This window comes from Cynocephalus volans, chromosome 7, assembly GCF_027409185.1.
Source record: "Cynocephalus volans isolate mCynVol1 chromosome 7, mCynVol1.pri, whole genome shotgun sequence".
Classification (NCBI taxonomy): domain Eukaryota; kingdom Metazoa; phylum Chordata; class Mammalia; order Dermoptera; family Cynocephalidae; genus Cynocephalus; species Cynocephalus volans.
Window position 1 is genome coordinate 12083659 of NC_084466.1, and position 23426 is coordinate 12107084.

Consider the following 23426-nt stretch of genomic DNA (forward strand, 5'->3'; position numbering starts at 1 on the left):
TTATCTCTCTCTATTCGGGACTCAGTCAGATATGTAACATAATTAATTCTTTGACCGTGGCCAATTAATTTCTCGTTACTGGACAGAAAAATATTTGATTCACAGAACTGCATTTATTTGTCCTGCAAGCCTTTATGGGACTCTTGTAATGCACAAGCACTGTTCTAAGCATTTGCAAATATTGACTCTTTTAAAAGTGATAACAACCCTTTGAATTATGTACCACTATCTCCACTTTACTGATGAGAAAACTGAGGCACAGAGAGTTTAAGTAACTTGCCCAGGGCCTCAGCGTCACAAAGAGGTGGGGTTTCAGTGCCAGGCAACTTGGCCCGTTCTGTTCATGAGGACTGCAGGGTGACAAAGACCCACTGGAGATGCATGGACATGGTGGCAGTGCTCCGAGGAGGCCATCCTTTTTCTCTGATCTTGTTTTCAGGTTCTGCTTAAATTAGGCTCTTTTACTTGCAAAGACTGAAGAATTTCCAGGTCAGATCACATGGTAAAAGCACACGTCCATAAATACCAAGAAGAAATGTGGCCCCAGAAAGAGGACATGTGGGGCACTAGTCTCTGGGCAGTTGGTGCCAAGTGCTGTGACTCAGTGGTTTGCTGTTAGGGGCTCAGCTCCTTGCTATAAGTTGGCTTCTCTCTCCTCCTGCCTCTGCCCAGAGACTTCAGCCTCTACTCTCTCCACTTAGATAGTCACTCCCCAACAGTAGGCAGTGAGTTCTAGAATGGAATTGCAATAGAAGGGCACGGAGCTGGGTTCTGCTGTCTACTTGCTGTGTGACCCTGGACAAATGACTTAATCTCTCTGAATGCTCTATAAAACATGAGTAATATATCCCATCGTGTAGGGATATGGTAGAGATTACAAGAGCTAAAATAATATCTGTATAATATGGCCTGGAACATAGTAAGCACTCAGTACATGGTAGCCATTATAATAATAGGCATTATTTTTAAATACTTAATCATCTCCATCTCAACAGAAGCAATAGGCTTGGACAAAACCAAATCATGGGTCCACCTTCAATAACTGTGTGACAGTGGGAAAGTCATTTAACTTCTTTGAGCCTCAGTTTCCTTATCTATAAAATTAGAATAACTTCCTAGGGCTGTTTTGATTATTAAATAAGTTAATTTATGTAAAGCACCCAGAAAAGCAGTAGGAACACAGCAAGTACAATATAGACATCAGTTATTTTTAGTTATGGCATAATTTTTAACAAATATTTATGGAAGTAATAAGTAAAAAATAAATAAATCTTAGGTTTCTCCCACTTTTTCAGTTTTATGATCATCTCTAAAATGTTTACAACCCCAGTAGTTTTCTTTCTTAACACAAAATAAAGCAATACTTGTTTTGTGGTATCTACTTTTTAAAAATCATTTCTCCATGCAGTCAGAATTAAAGATTAAAAAACTACCTAACCAAACAATGAAAATTAAGAAGCAGGCTATACACAAATTAAATGAAATATGTTTTCCATTTTCAACCAAAAGCCTCAAACTATCTTCCTAGTCATTTTTTAGCCACCCAAAGAGAAAGATTCCTTTCCTGGCACTATTCAGCACTAAGGGACATTTATCAAGTTGTCTTCGAAGCCCTGTTTTGCATAGCAGCATATCACAAAGAAGTTGTGGATTGAGGTCTAAGCATATGAATTACATGTAATTATGAGATTTATTTCTCTATTAAGAGTCTATCTGGTTTTGCCTTCTCAGAAAATGATGAGGTCATCAGTTTTCCACATGTTTATCCTGAGCATGGTGACCGTGGATGTGATCGTTGCTGCCAGCAACTACCACAAAGGAGAAAACTTCAGGAGGCAGAACGATGAGTTCTACCTGGCAGAGGTAAGCAGCTTGCTGGACTGCATGTCACTTCTCAGGGTAAAGGTGATCTCAGAGAGTGCCTTTTATAAATGTGAAGATTGTAGCTGGTTGGTTACTTGGCTTCCACCAAAACTGTTACACTGCTTCTTCCACCAAAGTGTTGCCTCGGGTCACTGTGTTGCCTGATTCATTTCCTGTCACCAGGAGCCTGAGCAATCTTCCCCACAGTGTGTCCTGTTGCCATGGTAACCCTTTGTCCCTGGGTCTTACTCTTGTGCTCTTGCTGTTTTTTATCCACTCTCATCTTCTCTCCCTTAATCACGTTGCATTCACTTGTCTCCTACTAAGTGTAAGCAAGCATGGATTCAGAACATTATAAGTGAGCAAGTCAGCTCAGCAACACCAAGGAGGAGGCCGGGGGGAGGGTGCAATTTAAAGAGATAATACAATAATTATTGTACTAGAAACTGAGCTGTTACAACTTGCACTGAAGATACTAATTCAGGAGCAGGTAGGTTTAATGATTCAATAAGCATCTCTGTGGCATGCTACATACCATATTAGTTCTGGAATAGTACTTCTTATTGATTGAGTCACTTTTCTAATATTTGATTCTGAAATATTTTTTAATGATTTAAGGAGACGGGTTCTTATTATAAAAAATTATACCTAAAATATATCTCATAATTCAATAGTTATATATTTATGGAAAAATTGACGTGTAGAAACCCATTCATCGTATAAGCGGGGTATACATACACAGCTGTGCTACACTCCAATAAATCCAATATATGAAAAAGTAAACTTTTTTTTAAAAAAAAGGCAGACAAGTTGCAATTTATTTTTATTACAAAAGCATCTTTTGCATAAAAAAAATCAATTTACCATATAGTTGAGTTCTCTTAGATATCCAGATTTCCCCAAGTGCACTTAAAAATGGGTATAGTTAATAAAAATTCAGCCCACTCACACACAAACTTTTCTGAAAAAGAATTGATTGCATATAACTATTGAGTGTAAACATCTGTGTGGATATCAAGAAACTTTTAAGTAGTCACTTATGAATTCCCCTCCTCATGTAAGTTTGTTTCCTGTAACGAGATATCATTAATACTGAACTTTCACTGTACTGGAGTCTCTGTGCTGTGATACTGGCCTAATAGCTTCCTGATATGCAGAGCTTATGGACTAGCAAGAAATATAGACAGTAAACAATAACAAGATTTTTATACTGTGCAGAACCAATGACAGGCTCATGAAGAAATTATATCCAGCCCCAAACCTGGAAGACAGGTACAATTTTACTGTAAATGCAGGACACAAGGAATGGATTGTCATTCAAAGCAGAGCAAAACATGGACCAATAGTATTATTTGCAGGTAAATTTCTAACACAGGGATGGGTTGCTGAAGGAATCCCAACTGAGTCATTTCTGTTTTCCCTGTGAAGTAGGAAGCAGGGTCTGCCTCTGACCTGGTGATGAGACAGTAAGGTGGGAACTTGAGTGGAAAGAGGAGAGAGATGAGGAACGGCAGAGTCAGCCAGAAATTAATTAAAGAGACAGCAAATGCAACACTAAAGATCCAGCCAAATTTTGAGATGACAAATATACAGTGATACCAATTTAGACAGATACGTGACTTTTTTAGGCCTTGTGTAAGAAGGGAGAAAGGCAACATTTTAAAATGATCCAGCTTGCGGATCTTCTTTAAGGTGGTGGAGCTGAGAGGGGAGGGGATAAAGGATATGGGTGACTGGCACAGGAGTTGAAACGACGACCCTCTGGTCTAGGCTGGAAATGGACAGAAGGGCAAATAAGAGGAAAATAAAAGAACAAAAGTGAGGGATCAATGGTCCTTACATGGTCAAGGAGCAGGTATGGCTGGGGTGATGGGATAAGAGAGCTAGAAGGGGAAGATGGGATTAAGAATGGGATCCAGGATTTTCCAATCCTAGAGCAATTCTGGGTAACTAAATACAAAGTCTAGGATATCATATGGATGTGGGTGGCTTAAACATACTGATGGCATCAGGGCAAAACCGAAAAGGAGCTGTCAACTCTGAGGTGGCGTCTGGATCTTCATATGGATGGACATTGAAGTCATTCAGAGTGAGGCAGTTCTTGGAGAAAAGAGTGTAGTCAGGGGGCCATGTCCAGGGGCATGTGAGAGTGACTGCTGGGGGTCCGTGGAGGGTAGCCACAGGAGGGTGATGAAGAGAACGTTTCAACCTGATGGAGTAAATCTCAAAGGAGTGTTGAGGAGTACTGAATGGGACATCTCTTCCTCGTCCACATAGTACGCAGGCTACAGGAGCCATCGAAACATGAGCCTCCTCTTCTGGAGAGGGCTGTGGGGGAAAGCCATGCATTTGGGAGAAAATCATCTGGAAGCAGATTCTGTGAATGGAGATTGAGAATGTAGAGGAAATTATTTAACAAAGAAAGAAAGAGCCAGAAGTTAGTTAAAGGCTCAGGGTAGAGAGGTAGGAAGAAGATGGATGAGGTGGAAGAATTACACTCAAGGTTAAAAGGCTGATGGCAACAAATCCAGAGAATAAACACAGAAATGACCACAGGGAATTTGGGTTATGGTAATCTCTCTGGGAGGAGTAATCTGCACTTGCTCCTTAGGGAGTTCTGAAAGTAAAGATTACATTCATATTGCTTTTGTAGCCCAGCCCAGGGTGGGTACTTGGTCATACTAAAACAATCCTGTAGAATAAGGAAATAGGCCATCCGCATCGGGAATAGAAAGGAAGAAATTCCTTCAGTAAATTTTACCCCATATTTTCACTTGCAAAATTGATCTCTTTCCTAATGTGTTTATGAATGTTAGATGATTTATCATCATACTGTCAGAAATTCCAACAAAATGTTAAGTAATTTAATATTGTAGAGTTTACCAATCACTATTTACATGCATTGGTAGAGTCCAGGAGGAGTTGATAAATTCTTTCGTTTTTCTTTTTTTGTATATAGTATTAAAAATTAAAAACAATAACAACAGAGAGACAGGAAGGTATAGCAGAATCTAGTCTATATTATGTGTCTGATAATTGTTGCACTCTTCATAAATCACTGAAAGTAAATTTGATTTTAATAAACTAGGCAGTGAGATAAGTTCTGGAGATAGGCCATACAGCATAGTGCCTGTAGCTAATTATACTGTATTGAATACTTAGAATTTTCTAAGAGGGTAGATCTCATGTTCAGTGTTATTATTATACCTAATAATAATATTAATAATAATAAAGGGGTGGGAGGAAACTGGGAGGTGATGGATGTGTCTGTGGCATTGATGATGATGGTTTTGCAGGTGTATGTTTATTCCCAAACTCATCAAGTTGATACATCACATAAATACAGTTCAATAAAGTAAGTCAATCATACCTCAATAAAATGATAAATAAATTAAAAAACTAAGTCTTTGAAATGCTGGGAAGAAAATAAGAAAATAAGTAAACTAGTTAGTGGTGATTTAGTTCACTAAACAACCATATAGACCACATCAGTTTATTCTTGAACCACTAAAGCATTCAGAATTTGTTCCACTCAATTGATGATTTGGGGTGTTTGAGTTTCCCAAATTAGGTATTGTATTTATTCAAATTATATTATCATTTCTCCTTGTACCAGAAACTTGTACATGAGTTAAAGTGATTCATTTCAAATGAGTGTGGACAAGTCATTTTAATTAAACTTTTTAATTTAAAAAAAAAAAAAAAAAACCTCTTTTTAGAATGTTTATAAAGATGACTTGAGTTTAAGCCAGGGATCAGCAAACTTTTTCTTGAAGAGCTGGATAGTAAACATTTTCAGCTTTGTGGACCATTGTTCTCTGCCTCAACTGCTCAACTCTGCCATTGCTATGCAAATGTGAGTGTGGTTGCACAATGGCCATGTTCCAATAAAACTTTATTTACAAAAACAAACAGTGGGCTGGATCTTGGTTTAAGCTATAGAAACAGAGAGCATGTCCTCCTTATATTCAAATATATTAATATTAACAACAATAATATCTACCATTTTTTGGAGGGCCTGTTATGTGCCAGTGCTTTAAACAAATTCATTGTCTCATTTAATCTTCAAAATAGTTATAATAACAGCAATTCGAGTTTATGGACTATATATGTACGTAAGGCAATAACATTATGTAATATTTGGAAAATTTATTTTTTAAATAGATCACAAAAGGCCATGAGCTTTTACAGAAGTAATTTCTTAAGTTCCCACATATTCCAGAACAAATTATTTAGAAAATTCAAAACAAGCCTCTCTACTCATTAGGAGTCAATTCATAGTCTTTAAAACATCCTGTAAGAATAAATTAAGCTGCTTAGCTTCTGCTATGAAGCTGGGGACTTGTTTTTTTACTTTGGATTAATTAACTTAAATTTGGAATTAGTTAAGAAAAAAGAAAAACTTTTCTTTATTTTCTAGCCAATGCATACACATAAAAAGGTAAAGATTGATTTTCTTTTGTAATAATCTTAGTTTTTCATTTTGATCTTAGAGAACATATTATTGTTATTGTTGTGCTTAAAATCATATTGCTATAATGAACATAATTACATCTTTAAAAATATATTCTTGTTTTCTTGATACTAAATAATTAAATTTGAATAATTTTTTCTTTGGTGTTATATAAAAATAAGTAAATATATATGCATGTGGATCCATTAGGTTGTGCATTTAACATAAATTTATCAATACAGCACAGTGTTATGCACAGGTAATGAACAATTTTTTCTTAATTCCTCTTTTAAGAAACTCAAAAACAGATGGAGAGAGTTCTAACGGAATTCTAACAGAGAGGATAACTGTTTTACTGCCTAGAATAAACTCTATTTATCCTCCTAGCATTATCCCCAGGTACACCTTCTGGTTTCCTCTGGATCTCTTGAATGGGAATCTCAGCCCTCTTCAGCTCCGGGTATTAAATTTTAATGAGCATTGTCACATGTACTAATGAAGTCAGAGGAGAGAGAGAAGAGGACTCTGTGCTGCATACCCCATAGTAAATTAACTAAAACTACCTACTAAGAGGTGTCTCTTATCCCAAATCTGTCTTTACCTCCTTCCCAGCCCTCTCCCATATCTCACCAACTTGTCATCCAGCCAGGCAGGATCTCCCCTCCCCACTCATGCACAGCAGTTCCACTCCAACCCTAGACTTTCATTCCTTACTTGGTCTTTGCTCAGCAAAACAAGAAGCCTTGTTGTTAAGAGGACCTAAAGTCCTCAGAAAGTGTTTCTATTCACCAATAGCAAACTAACTGAAAAAGAAATCAAGAAAGCTATCCCATTTACAATAGCTACCTAAGAAATAAAATTCCTAGGAATAGATTTAATCAAGGAGGTGAAATATCTCTATAATAAAAACCAAAGAACACTGATGAAACAAATTAAAGAGGACACACAAAAAAATGGAAAGACATCCCATGTTCATGGACTGGAAGAATCAATATTGGCAAAATGACCATATTACCCAAAGCAATCTACAGATTCAGTGCAATCCCTATCAAAAGACATTCTTCACAAAAATAGAAAAAAAACAATCCTAAAATTCATATGGAACCACAAAAGGCCCCAAATAGCCAAAGACATCCTGAGCAAAAAGAAAAATGCTAAAGTCATCACACTCCTTGACTTCCAAACATACTACAAAGCTATAGTAATCAAAACAGCATGGTACTGGCATAACAACAGACACATGGACCAATGGATCAGAATAGAGGACCTAGAAATAAATCCACTTATCTACACTCAACTTATTTTTGATAAAGTTGCCAAGGACATACACTGGGGAAAGGACAGCCTCTCAATAAATAGTGCTGGGAAAACTGGATATAAATATGCAAAAGAAAGAAAATAGACCATTATTTCTCACAATATATAAAAACCAACTCCAAATGGATTGAAGATTCAAATGTAAGACCTTAAACTATAAAACTGCTAGAAGAAAACTCAAGGGAAACACTCCAAGACATTGGTCTGGGCAAAAATTTTATGTGGAAGACTTCCAAAGCATAGGCAACAAAAGCAAGAATAGACAGATGGGATTACATCAAACTAAAAATCTTCTGCACAGCAAAAGAAACAGTCAATGGACCAAAGAGACAACCAGCAGAAAGGGAGAAAATATTTGCAAACTATTCATCTGGCAAGGGATTAATATCCAGAATATACAAGGGACTTAAATAACTCTAGAGCAAAAAAAAAAAAAAAAACCCTCCAAACAATCCAGTTAAAAAATGGGCAAATGACCTGAACAGACATTTCTCAAAAAATGACATACACATAGCCAACAGGTATATGAAAGAGTGCTCAGCATCACTAATCATCAGGGAAATGCAAATCAAAATCACAATGAGATATCATCTCACCCCAGTTAGAATGGCTATTATCAAAAGTTCAAAAAATAGCATGCTGGTGAGGATGCAAAGAAAAGGCAACCCTTGTACACTGTTAGAAGGAATGTAAATTAGAGCAGCCATTATTGAAAACAGTATGCAGGTTCCTCAAGAAACTGAAAATAGAACTACCATATGATCTGGCAACCCCACTGCTGAGTATTTATCCAAAGGAAAGGCAATTAGTGTACTGAAGAGATATCTGCACCCCATGTTTACTGCAGCACTACTCATAATAGTCAAGATACAGAATCAACCTGGGCGTCCACTGACAGACAAATGAATGGGTTAAAAACAATGTGGTATATATACATAGTGGTATGTTACTCAGCCATGAAAAGAATAAAATCCTGTCATTTGTGGCAATGTTGATGAACCTGAAAAACATTATGTTAAGTGAAATAAGTCAGGCACAGAAAGATAACTACCACATGTTCTCACTCATATGTGGGAGCCAAAGAAAAGTTGATCTTACAGAACTAGAATGTAGAATGGTGGTTACCAGAGGCTGGGAGGAGGAGGGAGAAAGGAGAGATAGGGAAAGGTTGGTTAACAGATACAAAATCATAGCTACATAGGACAACTAAGTTCTAGTGGCCTACAGCAGTGCTAGGCATCATAATGAACAATAATTTATTGTAGGTTCTCAAATGTCTAGAAAAGAGGAGCTCAAATGTTCTCATCACAAAGAAATGATAAATTTTTGCAATAACAAATACTCTAATTACCCTTATTTGATCATCACACACTGTATACATGTATTGAAATATAATTCCATACCCCATAAATATGGACAATTAATGCATGTCAATTAAAAATAAATTGACAATTTAATCATAATCATAAATAATAAAGCAAGCATCATCCACCATTACTCAAGCTCTCTTGGTATCCCACACTAAATGTTTCCTCCAAATACATTCAGGGTCTCCCTGCAAAGATTTCACATAGGTCTAAAATCTCATGCCGGTTATAAAGACAGCAGACAGGAAGGAAGACCTGACACCCTTTCTTACGTGCCAGTCGTGCTTGGCGATGGCAATTCAGAAGTAAACAAAGTAAAAGACGTGGCCATAGATTTGTGACCCCAGGGACTTCTTTCTACTTTTATGAGTTGTAGTTCTGTGAGAATCTTAAGAGATTATCTGGTATAATCCTAGATGAGGTTTACCTAAAATTTATAGGAATTAAGTGATTTATCAGAGAAGTGTTAGTGAATCTAGAAAAAACTAGGTAGAATGATTCCAAGTCAGTGTTTGTTTCAACATGTCACATCTATATAACTAGCTTTAGTTATCAAATCCATGGTATTAATATATCTAAAATCATCTTCTATTGCAGTAGAGCACTAAAATTTTCATTAAGTTTTCTTGTCAGAACTGATGAGCCATAGTCTGCCAAAGGCGCTAGGTCTTTGAGAGCACGTGTAGCTTGAGAGAATTAACACTTTTAAAGGGATTATTGGTCAAGCCAAAAAGGTGCTAAGTCTAAATTACTTTCACATTAATAAGATTTGGGCAGGTTTGTACTTATCCATGTCAGATACCTAGGATGTCAAATGCAACCATTGACCTTAATTTATTGCCTATGGTTATTTTGCCAGCTCTCTTTTTCTGTAGTTCTCTATTTTTCCTTGTATTTGAAGTTTGTATCCTTTGCAAATCTGTGACTTTTTAAAAGCTTTCTTCTAATTATGGTTTCCCAAATTCAACATGTAGAGAAAACGGTATAACTAACATTTGTGTGTCCACCACCAGCTTTTTCAAAAATTAATAGTTTTTCATGTTTGACTCAGATTTTTTATTCAGAAGTAATACATAAAGGAGACGCCCCCTCTTTACCACTTCCTGATCTTACCCTTCTCCCTAATCTACAGAGAACCACATTCCTCATTCCAGTGCATGTTTTATAAAGTATGAAATGTCAATATGCAACTTGTTTTTCTCTCTGGGTCATCATTCTGTTTTGGAAATAGATTTATGTTGATATATGCAGCATTCTTGTATTTATTTTGTATATAATGGCAATAGACATTTCAATTGCTGCCAACCCTTTACTGTTGCAAACAGTGCTTCAGTGAACATTCTCATTTAAGTTTGGATGCCACATTTGGGAGAGTTTTTTCTAGAGCATATACCTAAAGTCGAAATTGCTAGACTGTAGGGTACGATCAAGCTCAGTTTTGTGAGATATTGCTAAATTGTACTTCAGAGTGCTTATACAAGTTTACATTCCTACCAGGATATAGCAGCAACTCCACCTCATGCTAAATTTTTTGATGTTCAGGATTTTCAATTTTCTATCAATCTGATATAAATTATCATTATAGTTTTTATACACATTTTCTTTATTACCATGGAGGTTTGACTTTTTAAAAAATATTCTGTTGGGACCGGGTTTCCTCTTTTATTGTCTTACCTGTTTGATCTGGACCATAATTGTTTTTCAGTTCTCTGGTGGTGTATGCAGTGCAAACATCTTCTTCCAGCCTGCAACATGTCTCTGAACTTTTATTTGCTGTCTTTTCTTCAATAGAAGTTGTTAATTTTAATATTGTAAGATTTAGTAGTCTTTAATTTTTGGCTTGGGGCTTTTTGTGTCTTATCTACACCAGAGTCATTAAAGATAATTCTCCTGTACTAAAGTCTAAGAGTTTTTAAATTGTGCTTTTCCTATTTCAGTCTCCAATACATTTGGAGTGAGATGAAGAAAATTTCTTCCCCATATATAAACAATTGTCCTTCTAAGAGTCATTGAAACGTTCATCTTTTCCTCACATCCACAGTTCCACCTCAGTCATATATCAGGCTTACATGTGTGTGTGATTCTGTTTCTGGACGCCTCCGTCTGTGTGTCTGTGTGTCTAAGCTTTAGCTGACAGGTGTTGTTGCAAATGCTGTCCTTTAAAATAAACCTCGATATCCATTCGAGCAAGCTCACTGGTGCTGGTGTTCTTCAGATTTGTTTTATCTGTTCTCAGCCTTGCTGTTCTTGGTCTACATTATGAAAATTGAACCAGTTTTACTAAGGAGATTTCACTGATGCTAAGGACATCTCTATTCAGTTACTCAGGTCTTCTTTCATATGTTTCAATAATGCTTTGTTATTTTCCCCAAAGGACTTATACATTTTTTGTTAAATTTATGTCTAGATACTCCACAGTTTCTTTTATGAATAAAATGTTTTCAATTGAATATTTCTTGATTATTTGTAATGTAAGAATGCTATTTATGATTTTATGTTCACTCATATCCAGCAACTTTACTACAATATCTTATTTGTTACAATTTGTCTATCGATTTGATTAAAATTTCTATGTAGACAATCGTATCATCTGAAATTAAAAAGGTTTCGTCTCTCCTTTTCTAATTCTTAGATCTCTAATTTTTTTCTTCTTTTATCGTCCTGGCTTGGGTCTCTAATAAACTGTTGAATAGAAGCAGTCATAGACATCCTTGATGTTTTCCTATTTTTTGGCATGAAAACTTATTTCGTCATTAATGTTGTTTGTAGGTTTTTCCGGATGCCTTTTATCATGTTAATAAACTTCACTTCTATTCCTAGATTGCTAAGAGCTTTTCTCTGATCTTTTATCCAATGTTCTTCTGCATCTGTTGAGCTGACTACGTAGATTTTCTTCTTTAATTTGTTACTTCAATATATTAGAGTAATAGATTTTCTGATGCTAAACTATTTTAGATTCCTGGGACACTTGATTTTGTAGCATTATTTTTAATATCCAAATCCAATATGCTGCTGTTGTATTTAGGATTTTTTTTTTTTCAGTCATAAGGATGGTTGTTTTATGACTTTATTATTTGTACACATTGCTAGTCTGGTTTTGTTATGAAAGTTAAATTTCCTTCCTAAAATGAAGTAGGGATGTTTTCTCTTTTTCTTTTCTGTGAAACAGTCTGCATAAAGTTCATCTGGAATACCATCTGGGCCTGGTGTTTGCAGTGGGGTCCCTGGTGGAGAGGAGAGAGAAGAGAGACTTCGATTAATGATTTATTGTATGGTTTAATGTTTATGGTTTATTGCTTGCTGTTCATAGACTTATTAATTTTAAGTAATGTTTCACATTTACATAGTATTCTCTCAGGATTTTTACAATCTCTACTGCATCTGAAAGTGTCATCCTTTCTGTTGGCAATATTGTTTATTCACAGCCTTTTTCCACAGAAGTGAATGGCTTCTGATGCTAAGTGCCTGGAGTTAGGCCAGACTTCACAGATAGGGGCACAGTCCTCTAGGAGACTGCCCTCACTTGAGACATCAGCTGTAAGATTGGAGGTTTTCAGGGCTTCCCATACATATGACCAACAGACTACAAGTTTGGGAACTCCCACTACCTCCCTCAAGTTTGATAATTTGCTAGAATTACTCACAGAAATCAGGAAAGTGCTATATTTATGATTACATTTTTATTACAGCAAAAAGGATACAAATCAGAGCTAGCTAAAAGAAGAGATGCAAAGGCCAAGGTCTGGGAGGGTCCCAAATATGAAACATCCGGTGTCCTCTCTCCATAGGGTCAGGACACATCACTCTTTCTGCACCCTGATGTGTAACAATATGCAGAGAGTATTGACAACCTGGGAATCTCACCTGAGCTTTATGTTCAGGGCTTTTATTGGCCTTTCGCTATGTAGGCATGATTGATGAATCATTGGCCACACACATGGTTAGAGTTTATGACCTGGTCAACCCCCATGAATCTGGCATAAACTACCAGAGCCACAATGAATAAGAAAGACACACCTATCACTTGGCAAATTCCAAGGATTTAGAAGCTGCCTCACAGGAATGTGGTATAAAAGCCAGCAAGATTCTTTATTTTTGGTTCAAAGAACCAGCTTTTAGTTCGGTTGATATCAACAATCCCTTCTCTATCTTAAATTATCTAAAATTATTTGTTTGTTCCCAATATTTCATATTACTGATTCCTCTATTTTTTTTTTGTTTTGGTTTAGTTAATGCTCTTACTTTTATTATTTTCTCCTTTTCATTTATCTCTTCAGGTATCTTAAATAAACTTCTTTGAAATTTCTGTGACAAAATTAATTTTATCTAGAGTGAATGTTAATTCATATTCTGAATTTTAAAATTATGTTGTCTTTCTTATTAGTTTTCTTGATGCCTTTTAAAATGTTGTCTGTTGCCTCATTTTGCTGGGAGATTTTGTTGTTTCTCTATCCTGCCCTCTATGATCGCCTCTACTTCTCTTCATGATACTATGGTTGTCTTTACCCTAATTCGGGGACCCCCATCCAGAGCCAGGTTTTCTAATGTCATTTAGAGGCTGTGAGTCCCATGATGTTGGAGATATCACATCTCTTGTGACTAGTCCATAAGGGAGCGTGGTCTGATCCTTCTTATGGGCTGATTATCTGTCCTCTTACCTCTCAGTACTTACAGCTTCCTATAAAGCCTTAGCCCCAGTAGTAGATCTCATTGCTCCCAGCAGAGCAAACCCGTCCCCATCCCTGTCTTCAAGCCCTGAAGCTTCTTGTCTTCACATCATCTGAGGCGTATTAGTCCCCTCACCCTATAGGAAACATTTTGGTCCCTGAACAGTTCCTGTTTCTTGACCCAGCATGTGTTTCTGTTTCATTTCTGGTCAACAAAGAGGCTCACCTAGTTTAGAACTCCCGGTGTCTCTTTGGTTTCCTGTTTTTTTCTAAGATTGTGATGTGTTCAGAGCAGAAGGGCTTTGTGATATTTGTTAAAATGAAGTAAAAGAACCACTTACTTTAGCTCCAAAAAGTGTGACACCCATATCTGAGTTCATTAATCACAAGAAATGACCAAATTAAGAAAGTAACCCATCTTGCCTTATCAGCAGTCTTTGACATTATTAAGTTTAACTTTATATTCTGGGGAACTATAATTAGATATGTTTCTTCTGACAATTTTTTTTATGTGTTTCTAAGGATTTGGGCAGTCTCTTGTGACGTAAAAAATTATACAGTGATGACAGTCTGGACTATTCAACCATCCATCCCAAAAGTTTGCATCCCAAACTATGTAGAATGCTGATGGTACACTATAGACTAAGAACAGGTGATTTGCAGACAGCTCTAGAATGAGTTGGTAATCATTTTTGGTGTTATCGAATCTGAATTTCATTTAAGAGAATGGAATTTCCTGAACTGAGTTTCAGTCTTGACCCTGGGCCCTGATGGATCTAAAATGTTTTCTCCACTGAAAATGTGTAATCACACCCTGGAGTTCAAAATCACATTACTTTCAGGATCTGAGAAACATCAGCCAAGAAATTGATTTCAAGGGGTACCAAATTTGTAAGATGCATCTGGCTCCTTGGAAGAACCAATCTTTTCTGGAAAAATGTACTCTAAATACAGGTCTTGAAAATCTAGAGGAAACTGATGATTTCCTGGCAGAATATAAACTTCTGAATTGATGGATGAGGTGAGAAACCTGATCAGAACAGCAGCAGAAAGCTTTGCTCGACCATCGCAAAATGGACTGCGCCCATGTGATTTTCCTGGTGGATTCTATCTACGTTCAACGATCTGATAATTCTTACTTTATTTTAAAAATTACGAGTCATCCAAAGGATAGAAAATTCTGCAATATAGTCGATAAAACTAGCATAATCTTAACTAAAATCTGATAATGATATGCAACAAATAAAATTATAGGTCAATTTCACATATTATAGTAGCTGCAAAAATTATAAATAAAACATTATCCAATAAAATCCAGCAGGTTAGTATTACCATCTAGAGTTTATTTCAGGAATAAACAAATGGTTACTATCAAGGGCTCTTGTGGTATATGTCAGTGCCTCAATGAATCGAATGTTAAATCCCTCAAAGTAGAATAAGAAGAGAAGAAAATTTCCTAGACATGGTATGAATTAACTACCAAGACCTCTTACAACCATTATATATTAACACTGAAAAACTTCCATTGAAAATAAGGAGTGAATTATGCATTCCTGTTATTATCATTTTATTATTTAGTAACTACTGTACAACTATAGTACTATAGCTAATGCATTACTATGGTTAACTCCAAAAATAAATCTTGAAAAAGAAATAATCTTATTTTATTTGTAGATGAAGTGTGCATATTTCTATAAAACCAAGGAGACTTTATTTAAAATATTAGCATTAATAGAAGAACATAGAAAAGTGGGCATAGAAAATCAGTATAGATAAATCAATAGCTCTTCTGGAACTAACGAGGTAGAAGTGATAATTTTTTAAAAAGATATATTTAATATATATATATACACATATATATGTCTTAATATAGATGTTTATCCTGAATATGAAGACTAGTTATTACTAATCCTCTTAAAGTCCTATTTTGTATGTAAAAGGTAATGAAAAAAATCAGAAAGTTGTAGATAGACACATATGACCATGTAAAATTTATAGTTTGTAGAGCTAACACCACCAAAGTTAAAAACCAAACTATTGACTAGAGGAAAAATATTTACAGTACGTATAGCAACCAAAGATTAGTATCTTCAATATCAACAACTCCAAAAATTGATTAAAAAGACAAAATAACACCATAGAATATTGGCAAGTTTATAAACAGTAAAATTTAATCACTTAAAGTAAATTTAAATGATTAATACACATATGAACAGATGAGGACTAATTAATAAGTTTGATTACACTGGTGCTGGTACAGATTTGGGACAAGAGAAACTTTCTTACATTGCTGAAAGGCAAAGAACTTATAATATTTTGAAAGTAATCTCTTAAGGTTTTCTAAAATTTAAAACACACAAACCTGTCTTTACCCCAGCAATGCCAAGTTTGAAAACGAATGGCTGTAAAAGCCTTTGTAAATTCTGATATTGTGGAAGGGTGGTTAGCGCAGCCTTGTTTTTGAAGTAGCAAATCCTTAACCATCTTCCCTGATGATGCCTTCAAGTACTGCTGTGGGTTAAATGTGTCCCCCAAAAGTGCATGTATTGGAAGCTTGACCCCCACTGTAGCAGTGTTAAGAGTTTGGGAATCCAAAGTCCAGGGAATACATCTGGTGAGGGCCTTCTCCTGGGTGGGAGCTCTCTACGAGGTCCTAGGTGACCAAGGTATCACATGGCAAATGGCTGAGCTAGAGAGAGAGAAGAAACGTGCTTGGCTCTTTTTAACCGTTAGCTCTCCTGGGAGCTACCACATTTCTGCAAGAGCTCACTCACTGCCCCTCCCACCCCCACCCCCACCCCCAGAAAGCATTAATCTATTCACGAGGGAGCCACCCCCATGATCCAACAGTTCCCAACACTGCCACCTTAGGGTCAGATTTCAACATGAGCTTTGGGCAGACAAACATACCCAGACTATGTTAGGTACCACCCATCAACAGGTGGAGGAAATATGGAGTTAAAGAAGCATTCAGCACTATGGGAAATTCTGCAGCTGAAAAGAGTAAGTAGGTCCTAGGTCCCTTAATCTGGAGGGACGTCTGTGATTGTTGTGAGTGAGAAAAGCAGTCTCAGAGTGACATGTGAAGTGCCAGCCCGCCCGTTTATGTGATTGCATTTGTGAGGGGGAAGGTGGAGATGATCCAAGAGGAAAGAGACACGACATTAACATGAAACCCCTGAGAAAGGGGAGCAAGGGAGTCTATTAACATTCCCTGTGTACTTAAGATTATTTCAAAGTTAAAATGTGTAACTTTCTTACATTTATTAGAAGGGAAATGCCAATTAAAATTAAACACAACTAGAATCTACAGAAATGGTAGATTTGAGAAGTAATGTTAATTTTCTCCTCACATCTAAGCGAACTGCCTGCATTGCTTTTAGTGATCCACTTCTTAAAACACTATTATTAAAACTCCATTCTTCTCCACAGTTTCCAAATGTGAGTGGAAGAAAATCCCTTCTGATATTTCATATTGACCTGGAGAAAGAGAAGCAAGCTCTCCTTTGTTCTTGTCTTGCAATAAATCACGTGATATTTCCTCAAAGAGAAATATTATAACTAATCCCAACACTCAGCCTTGCACTCTTTAATTAGAAGTTAATCTTACATAGAACATTTCAATTCCAATTGCAACCATGTTTATAAAATGAGAATTCTTGTCCATAGGACAGGTAAAGGAAAATAACATGCTATATTTAGGTGCATATTGGAGATATGAATATTTCCATTAACTTTTTGAAGTACCCTCGTATTGCTATTTGTAGTAATAAATTCATAAGATTAATGTGACAGATTAAAAGGTTGGATAAATTCATTAATATAGTAATATTGATTATTAATTTTATTCATACTGTATTAATTTATGTGTGTACACACACACTCACATAAATTGCTTGATAAGAATCTCAATTTCTTTGCTCGTAATGTGGCCCAAAGCACAGAGGAATTGCTGGAGACCAGCTCCAGTCAAGTTGGGGGCCCTTGAAAAAGGGATGAAGGGTCAGCAAAAATAACAAACACAGACGGAGACCTCAATGCATCGCTATGCACGTTCTCTCTCTGTGGGCTGTCAGCGTGTTGCAGCTGGAGCCCAGTAGAGCATGAGACAATGTCTTTTATTTAATTTTACAGCTCTGTACGGGGACTTTGGGTACTATTTTTATTACATCAGCAAGTTTGAGTCAATAATTCAAAAAGCACGGGGGAAGCCAGTTTTTTCCCTTCGTCAGCACGTCTCAGGTGATTAGCTCGTGCTTCCTCCTTTTGGTATCAGGTTATCAGATCGGGACCATCTTCTCATTGTGCTGAAGTTAACCTGTGACCTTTTCCAACTGGCAAGCTGTGATTAATATCTACCCTATTAACAGGGTGGGGCTATTGCAGTTACAAAGTGATAGACAGTACTATCATATGACCTATGTCTATTGCTAACTGTAAATACAAATTTGCTAAAAGGAAAAATGCTAACATTTAAATTCTAATGGCGGTCTAATGATCTTATGTTCTAATGGAATGAAAAGGAACAATGGATATTTGAGCAGCATTATCATGCACATTTTGAGGTTATGCATTGGCTGTGGCCCTGTAATCTTGATCTAAATGTTAAAGTGTCCTTGTGCACAGCACCATCCCTCACAAAACTAGGTGTACTCTCTTATTTTTCTAAGATCTAATTTTGCAGGTTTAATAATTTTACAGCATATATTTTTATCCCAATACCTGATTTTTAATGATTTATTAAAACTGGACACCACCAAGTAAAGGGGGTTCTACAGTTTCGTTCCCATATACTTAATTTGTTCCAATCATATAATTTCTCATTAATGCCAACCATTCTCTTGCCATTAATACAATCTCCAGTAAATGATGTTTGCCAACATCATATTTTGGACGTCCCCTAGGGGGATACCAAATTTTTCCTTTCCCCATTTTGTATCCCATATATCCATTTACCCAGATGGTGGGAAGAGGATGGGGACTTCTTTTATTTATTAATTTCTTTGGTAAAAGCAATTGCTCATGATTAATCGTAACTGATGTTTATGAACATCCATTGGCATAATTAATTGACTCAAAAGGGACAATTTGGAATTGTTCAATCTTCCCGGATCTTTGGTGGGACTATCTAATTTTATGACAACAACTGTTTGTGTGTCATTTTCTGCATCTTTTGGAGACTCAGGAAACTGCCACGCTGACCAAAACATCAAAAGAGAGTAAAAGCAGTACCACTATGCGAAGGCAGAGATCCTTACAGCAAAAGCAAGTGCTCGTAGCTGTGGCACTGCCAGCAGCTCTCCCTCCAGTGGCCTTGCCAACTCGGAGAGGTCAGCCCAAGTTATTCTTTTCAGGACTCCACCATGGCGTGGACCATGCCAGGAATAAATGATATTTTAACTTTTTAATTTTAGTTTAATTACGGTTAGTAGTATTTATGTCCTTTTTTATATTATACCATGTACATTATAGAAACTTTATTTTTAGAAAATACAATTTATGCAAAACTTCAGGCTTTCTGTGTATATAGCAATTCTATAAATGGCAATGGCTTTTAAATAATATCCAATATAGATAACAGAAAAACAACATCACTCACAAAAATTCAAAATTTTAACATGCTTTCTGATTGTTTAAGATAGCTTTGGTCTACTGTGTTCTAGTCTGTGTATTTCAAACCCATTTTTTAAAATAAAATGTCGTTATTGACCTTGTGATGTTCCTGTTTATATGATAGTGGCTGAAATTTATGCACTGACAAATATATGAAATAACTGGAAATGAATTATACGTAAATTAATTTGAAATAAGTTACAGTAGGATTCCAATTTCAAAGTCTCTTTGTTCCTCTAGGTGGCCTTCACAGTACTTTTTGATTTGGAAGCCCTTTTGAAGATATGGTGTTTGGGATTTACTGGATATATTAGCTCATCTCTGCACAAATTCGAGCTACTGCTCGTAATTGGAACTACTCTTCATGTGTATCCAGATCTTTATCATTCTCAGTTCACATACTTTCAGGTAATAAATATAATGCCTCTTTGTCTTTAGAATTTTTTTCTTTCTAGGTAAATACTAGTCACATTATTAATAACAGCTATATATAACTATATGGTATTTATATATAATAACTATATGGTAAATATGAACTTGAGAGGCCCAATGACATCATAAATATCAGAAACAGTACATTCATAAATTGTAACAATTTTTTAAAACTCCCCCAAATTCACAGCGACAAATGCAGATGTTTTGCATACTGTTCTTAAATTAGCAGAATATTGATATACGTATTTAAGTACATATGGATATCATATATCTAAACATACATACCAAAATTTAAATTACTTTAAATTAAAGTTTGGCACAAACTTTAAAGAGTGGGAAATACAAATTTAATTCTGAGTGTATATCTGCCTTGTCAATAAGCCTTAAATATGTTTGCTCAACAACAATTTAGAATGGAAATAATAAGGATTTATAAAACTTACCTTTACAGATTATAATTAGGCTTGCATTATAATTTATAAATGCCTATTCTTTGTGATGATTAAATAGTGGTATTGATAATTCTTATTTATAATTGAATATCTATTTTTGCAAAGGTGGTATGTTGAATCACATTGCCTTATAATTATTCAATAAATAGTAATTATTGGTTACATTCTTTGTAATTGTTGGATAATAGCAATGTGCTCATTGTTCTGATAAGCACTTGGTCAAAATGTTAAAATATGTGTATGTGATGTCCTAGTTAAAAATATCTCAAATATAGTCATTTTTCTGAATCAAATTTGGTCATTTACATAATTTATCATGAAAATACCAGAATGCATGTTGTTTTCTTAATAGATATTTTTAAATAGGTGGGGAACAAAATGGCGGTAGAATTTTTAAAAGGTAATTTAGAGAAACAGATTGTAACCTATTAGAAGAAAGAAGATGCATTTTAACTTCATTGATTTTATTTATTGGTAATACCAAAGCTATCATTTTCAGAAAAATATTAACTTCAGCTTCCAGATCACAACCTGTAACTCCATACTTTTGCTACCTGCAGGAAAGGATGTGAAAATATAATTCACAAAAAGTGAAAAGCAAATACCCTACAAACCAAGACGAAAAGCTGAGCTTCTACTAACCACAGCCAAACATGTTGAAACCGCAGAAGGTTATCATGGTTCTGGCTTTTGCTTCCCTCAAGATCTTTGAACATAGATCCCTCATCGTTTTGGGGTTGTAGCCTGAGGCTTGGTTATTGAAAGTGAGAGATGGCTGGGAAGAGATATCTAAGTTTAAAACTCTTGATACAAAATTTGCTTTCTAAACATTAGGGTCATTAGATGCTCCTGTGCACTGAATCTAAATTCACAAAATCATTATGGGTATTTAGTTCCCACCTGAGGGCACCATTGTATGTCATTATAGACAATATGCCTATTAGTCAAGACAACAAGATATCTTTATAACAAACCTCTTAAATTAGCCAAATTAAGAAAAATGTTGTTGCCTGTTTCAGTAAAGATATAGTATAAAATATGAGGGTACTTCAAAAAGTTTATGGAAAGTTTTGTATTATTTTCAATTCTCTTTTTGCGTGAACTTTTTGAAGTACCTGCATATATTCAGTGACTTAAAATTGATATAACCTCTGAGATCAGTTTTCAGGGAAAAGGTCAAATAGATCAAAATTTTGTGTGCAAAAATATTTATTATGGAATTGTTTATGAGAGAAAAAATGAGAAATGTTTAAATGGCAAGCATGTGAGGAATAGCTTAGTAAGTCATAATGCAAATCTGACTATAAAATATTGATTATGAGGAATTTGTAATAACTTGGAAATATGGTTATGTTTTATTTAAATGAATAACAGTATAAAATTATATAACATACACAACTGTATATGGTTACATACATATAGGTATGTATGTAAAATACCTGTAAAGGGAAAAAAGACTGGAAAGAAATAAACTTATTACAAATTATTAATCATCTCTGGTTCCCTAGAAATCTCCTCTAGTCTTCTTCTCTAGTCATCATCTCTAATGTTTTTTCTACTAGTCTGTTTTTCACAAAATATCTAAGATTAGTCTACCTGGTTCTAACCACTAGACAGACAGATAGGTAGAGATATGTAGATATAGTCAAATTATAGTCAGTGACGTTTACAATTTTAATGCTGTCTTTGATTCTGGATTGTAATTTGTAATCATTTAAATTTATGTTAATGACTAAGTGATTTTCATTTGTATCTCCATATACCTGGCCATGTTTATATTTTTCTAATGATGTAAAGAGAACCTCATTTTTTTGTGTGCTAAAAAAGAAATTTCTCACAAAGCTTAGGTGTCAGAAGGATTTTTGCAAATTCGCATCGGGAGAACCCACTGTACCATAGGGACTGGCTCTTTGTGGGCCCACTGTGTCTCCCCTGTCGGCCTTCACACTTGTCATTTCAATTGACCTTTCTCTATTGTGTTGGCAGCAAGTCTTTCCTTAGTCGATTTCATATTTTTCATATTTAAATGAAGTAAACAGTTTAATGTAAAATGACTTTCTTTAAAATATCTCTGAGACTAATTGTTGGTATTATTCATTTGTTTACTCAAGTGGTATTTACTGAGCACCTGCTCTGTGCCAGGCACTGTTCCAGATACTGAGGATGAAGCAGTGGGCAAGGCAGAGAAGGTCCCCACTTCGGCAAGCTTTGATTCTCGCAGGCAGACAGTTTACAAAGAAGTACACACAGGATTATGGAACACGAGTGCTGGAAATGCTGTACAGAAGAGCAGGCAGGGTAGAAAGGACAGAGATTGTGGAATGGAGGTGCTATTTTAGATACATTGCTCATGGAAGCCCTCCCTGGAGAGGTGACTTTTGAGCAGAGACCGAATGACATGAAGGAGGGAACCATGAGAGGATCTGTGTTTCTCTCTGCATGCATCCCATGTACACAGAACCACGTCAACACATCCTGAGGTGGTAGCATGGCTGATATGTTCCAGGAGTAGCCCAGAGGCCAGCATGACGGGGCTGCAGTGAGCATGGGCAGCGTGGTTCTATGGGAAGTAACAATGCCTTACAGAATGCCATGGTCCTTCCATACCAAGCTAATCACGACGAAATTGGCTGGTGTTTTTTGTGTACTTACTGTGTGTCAGGCACTGTGCTGACAGCACTGTCTCATTTGTTTCTCATAACAAGCCTTTGAGGGAAAGACTATACGTGTAAATGAAGGTCCCAAGAGATCTGATGGCTTTCCCAAGATGACATACCTAGCAAATGGTGGAGCTGACTCTTATTCCCAAGAAGTTTAATTTCAGAGTGGATACTCTTAACCATGTGATATCTACAGCATCTCACTATGAATCAAAAGAGTGATCTTTGGGAGACAGACTTAGAAATATGACCAGGAAAATGTGCTTTGGAAACAACCACAAAATGTTTTAAAGTGCCTACTGAAAGAAAGTGAGCCAAAACTCTGGGTTCCCATCAAGCTTTATTAAAGGAAAAGAATCTGCTGGGCTGTACTCTAAATGGAGGGAAGCCGGGGCTACCCTCAGACTGGAGGACAGCACCAGCCGCGGGGCGCGAGAGCTTATATAGGCCGAAGAGAAGGCTGACATAGTCAGGGAGGGGTTTGGTGCTGGTGTGGAAAATAAGGCTGGGGATGCAATCAGGTGGAAGGTTGCACCCAGGTGGAAGTAGAGGAGTTTCTATTTCTCAGAAACCGCAAGGTTTCTCATAACGGAAAAGCT

General features: G+C 36.1%; 1 protein-coding gene across 2 annotated transcripts in view; it reads left to right on the forward strand.

Annotated features, from left to right (window-relative positions):
* The window catches only part of NALCN (sodium leak channel, non-selective), a 304715-nt gene that overhangs the window by 125863 nt on the left and 155426 nt on the right, over nucleotides 1-23426 (forward strand). For both annotated transcript variants that reach the window (XM_063102662.1, XM_063102664.1), the window contains 2 exons: nucleotides 1732-1863; nucleotides 19521-19688. In XM_063102662.1, the coding sequence (XP_062958732.1) occupies nucleotides 1732-1863; nucleotides 19521-19688 (300 nt within the window). The remainder of the gene's footprint in view (nucleotides 1-1731; nucleotides 1864-19520; nucleotides 19689-23426) is intronic.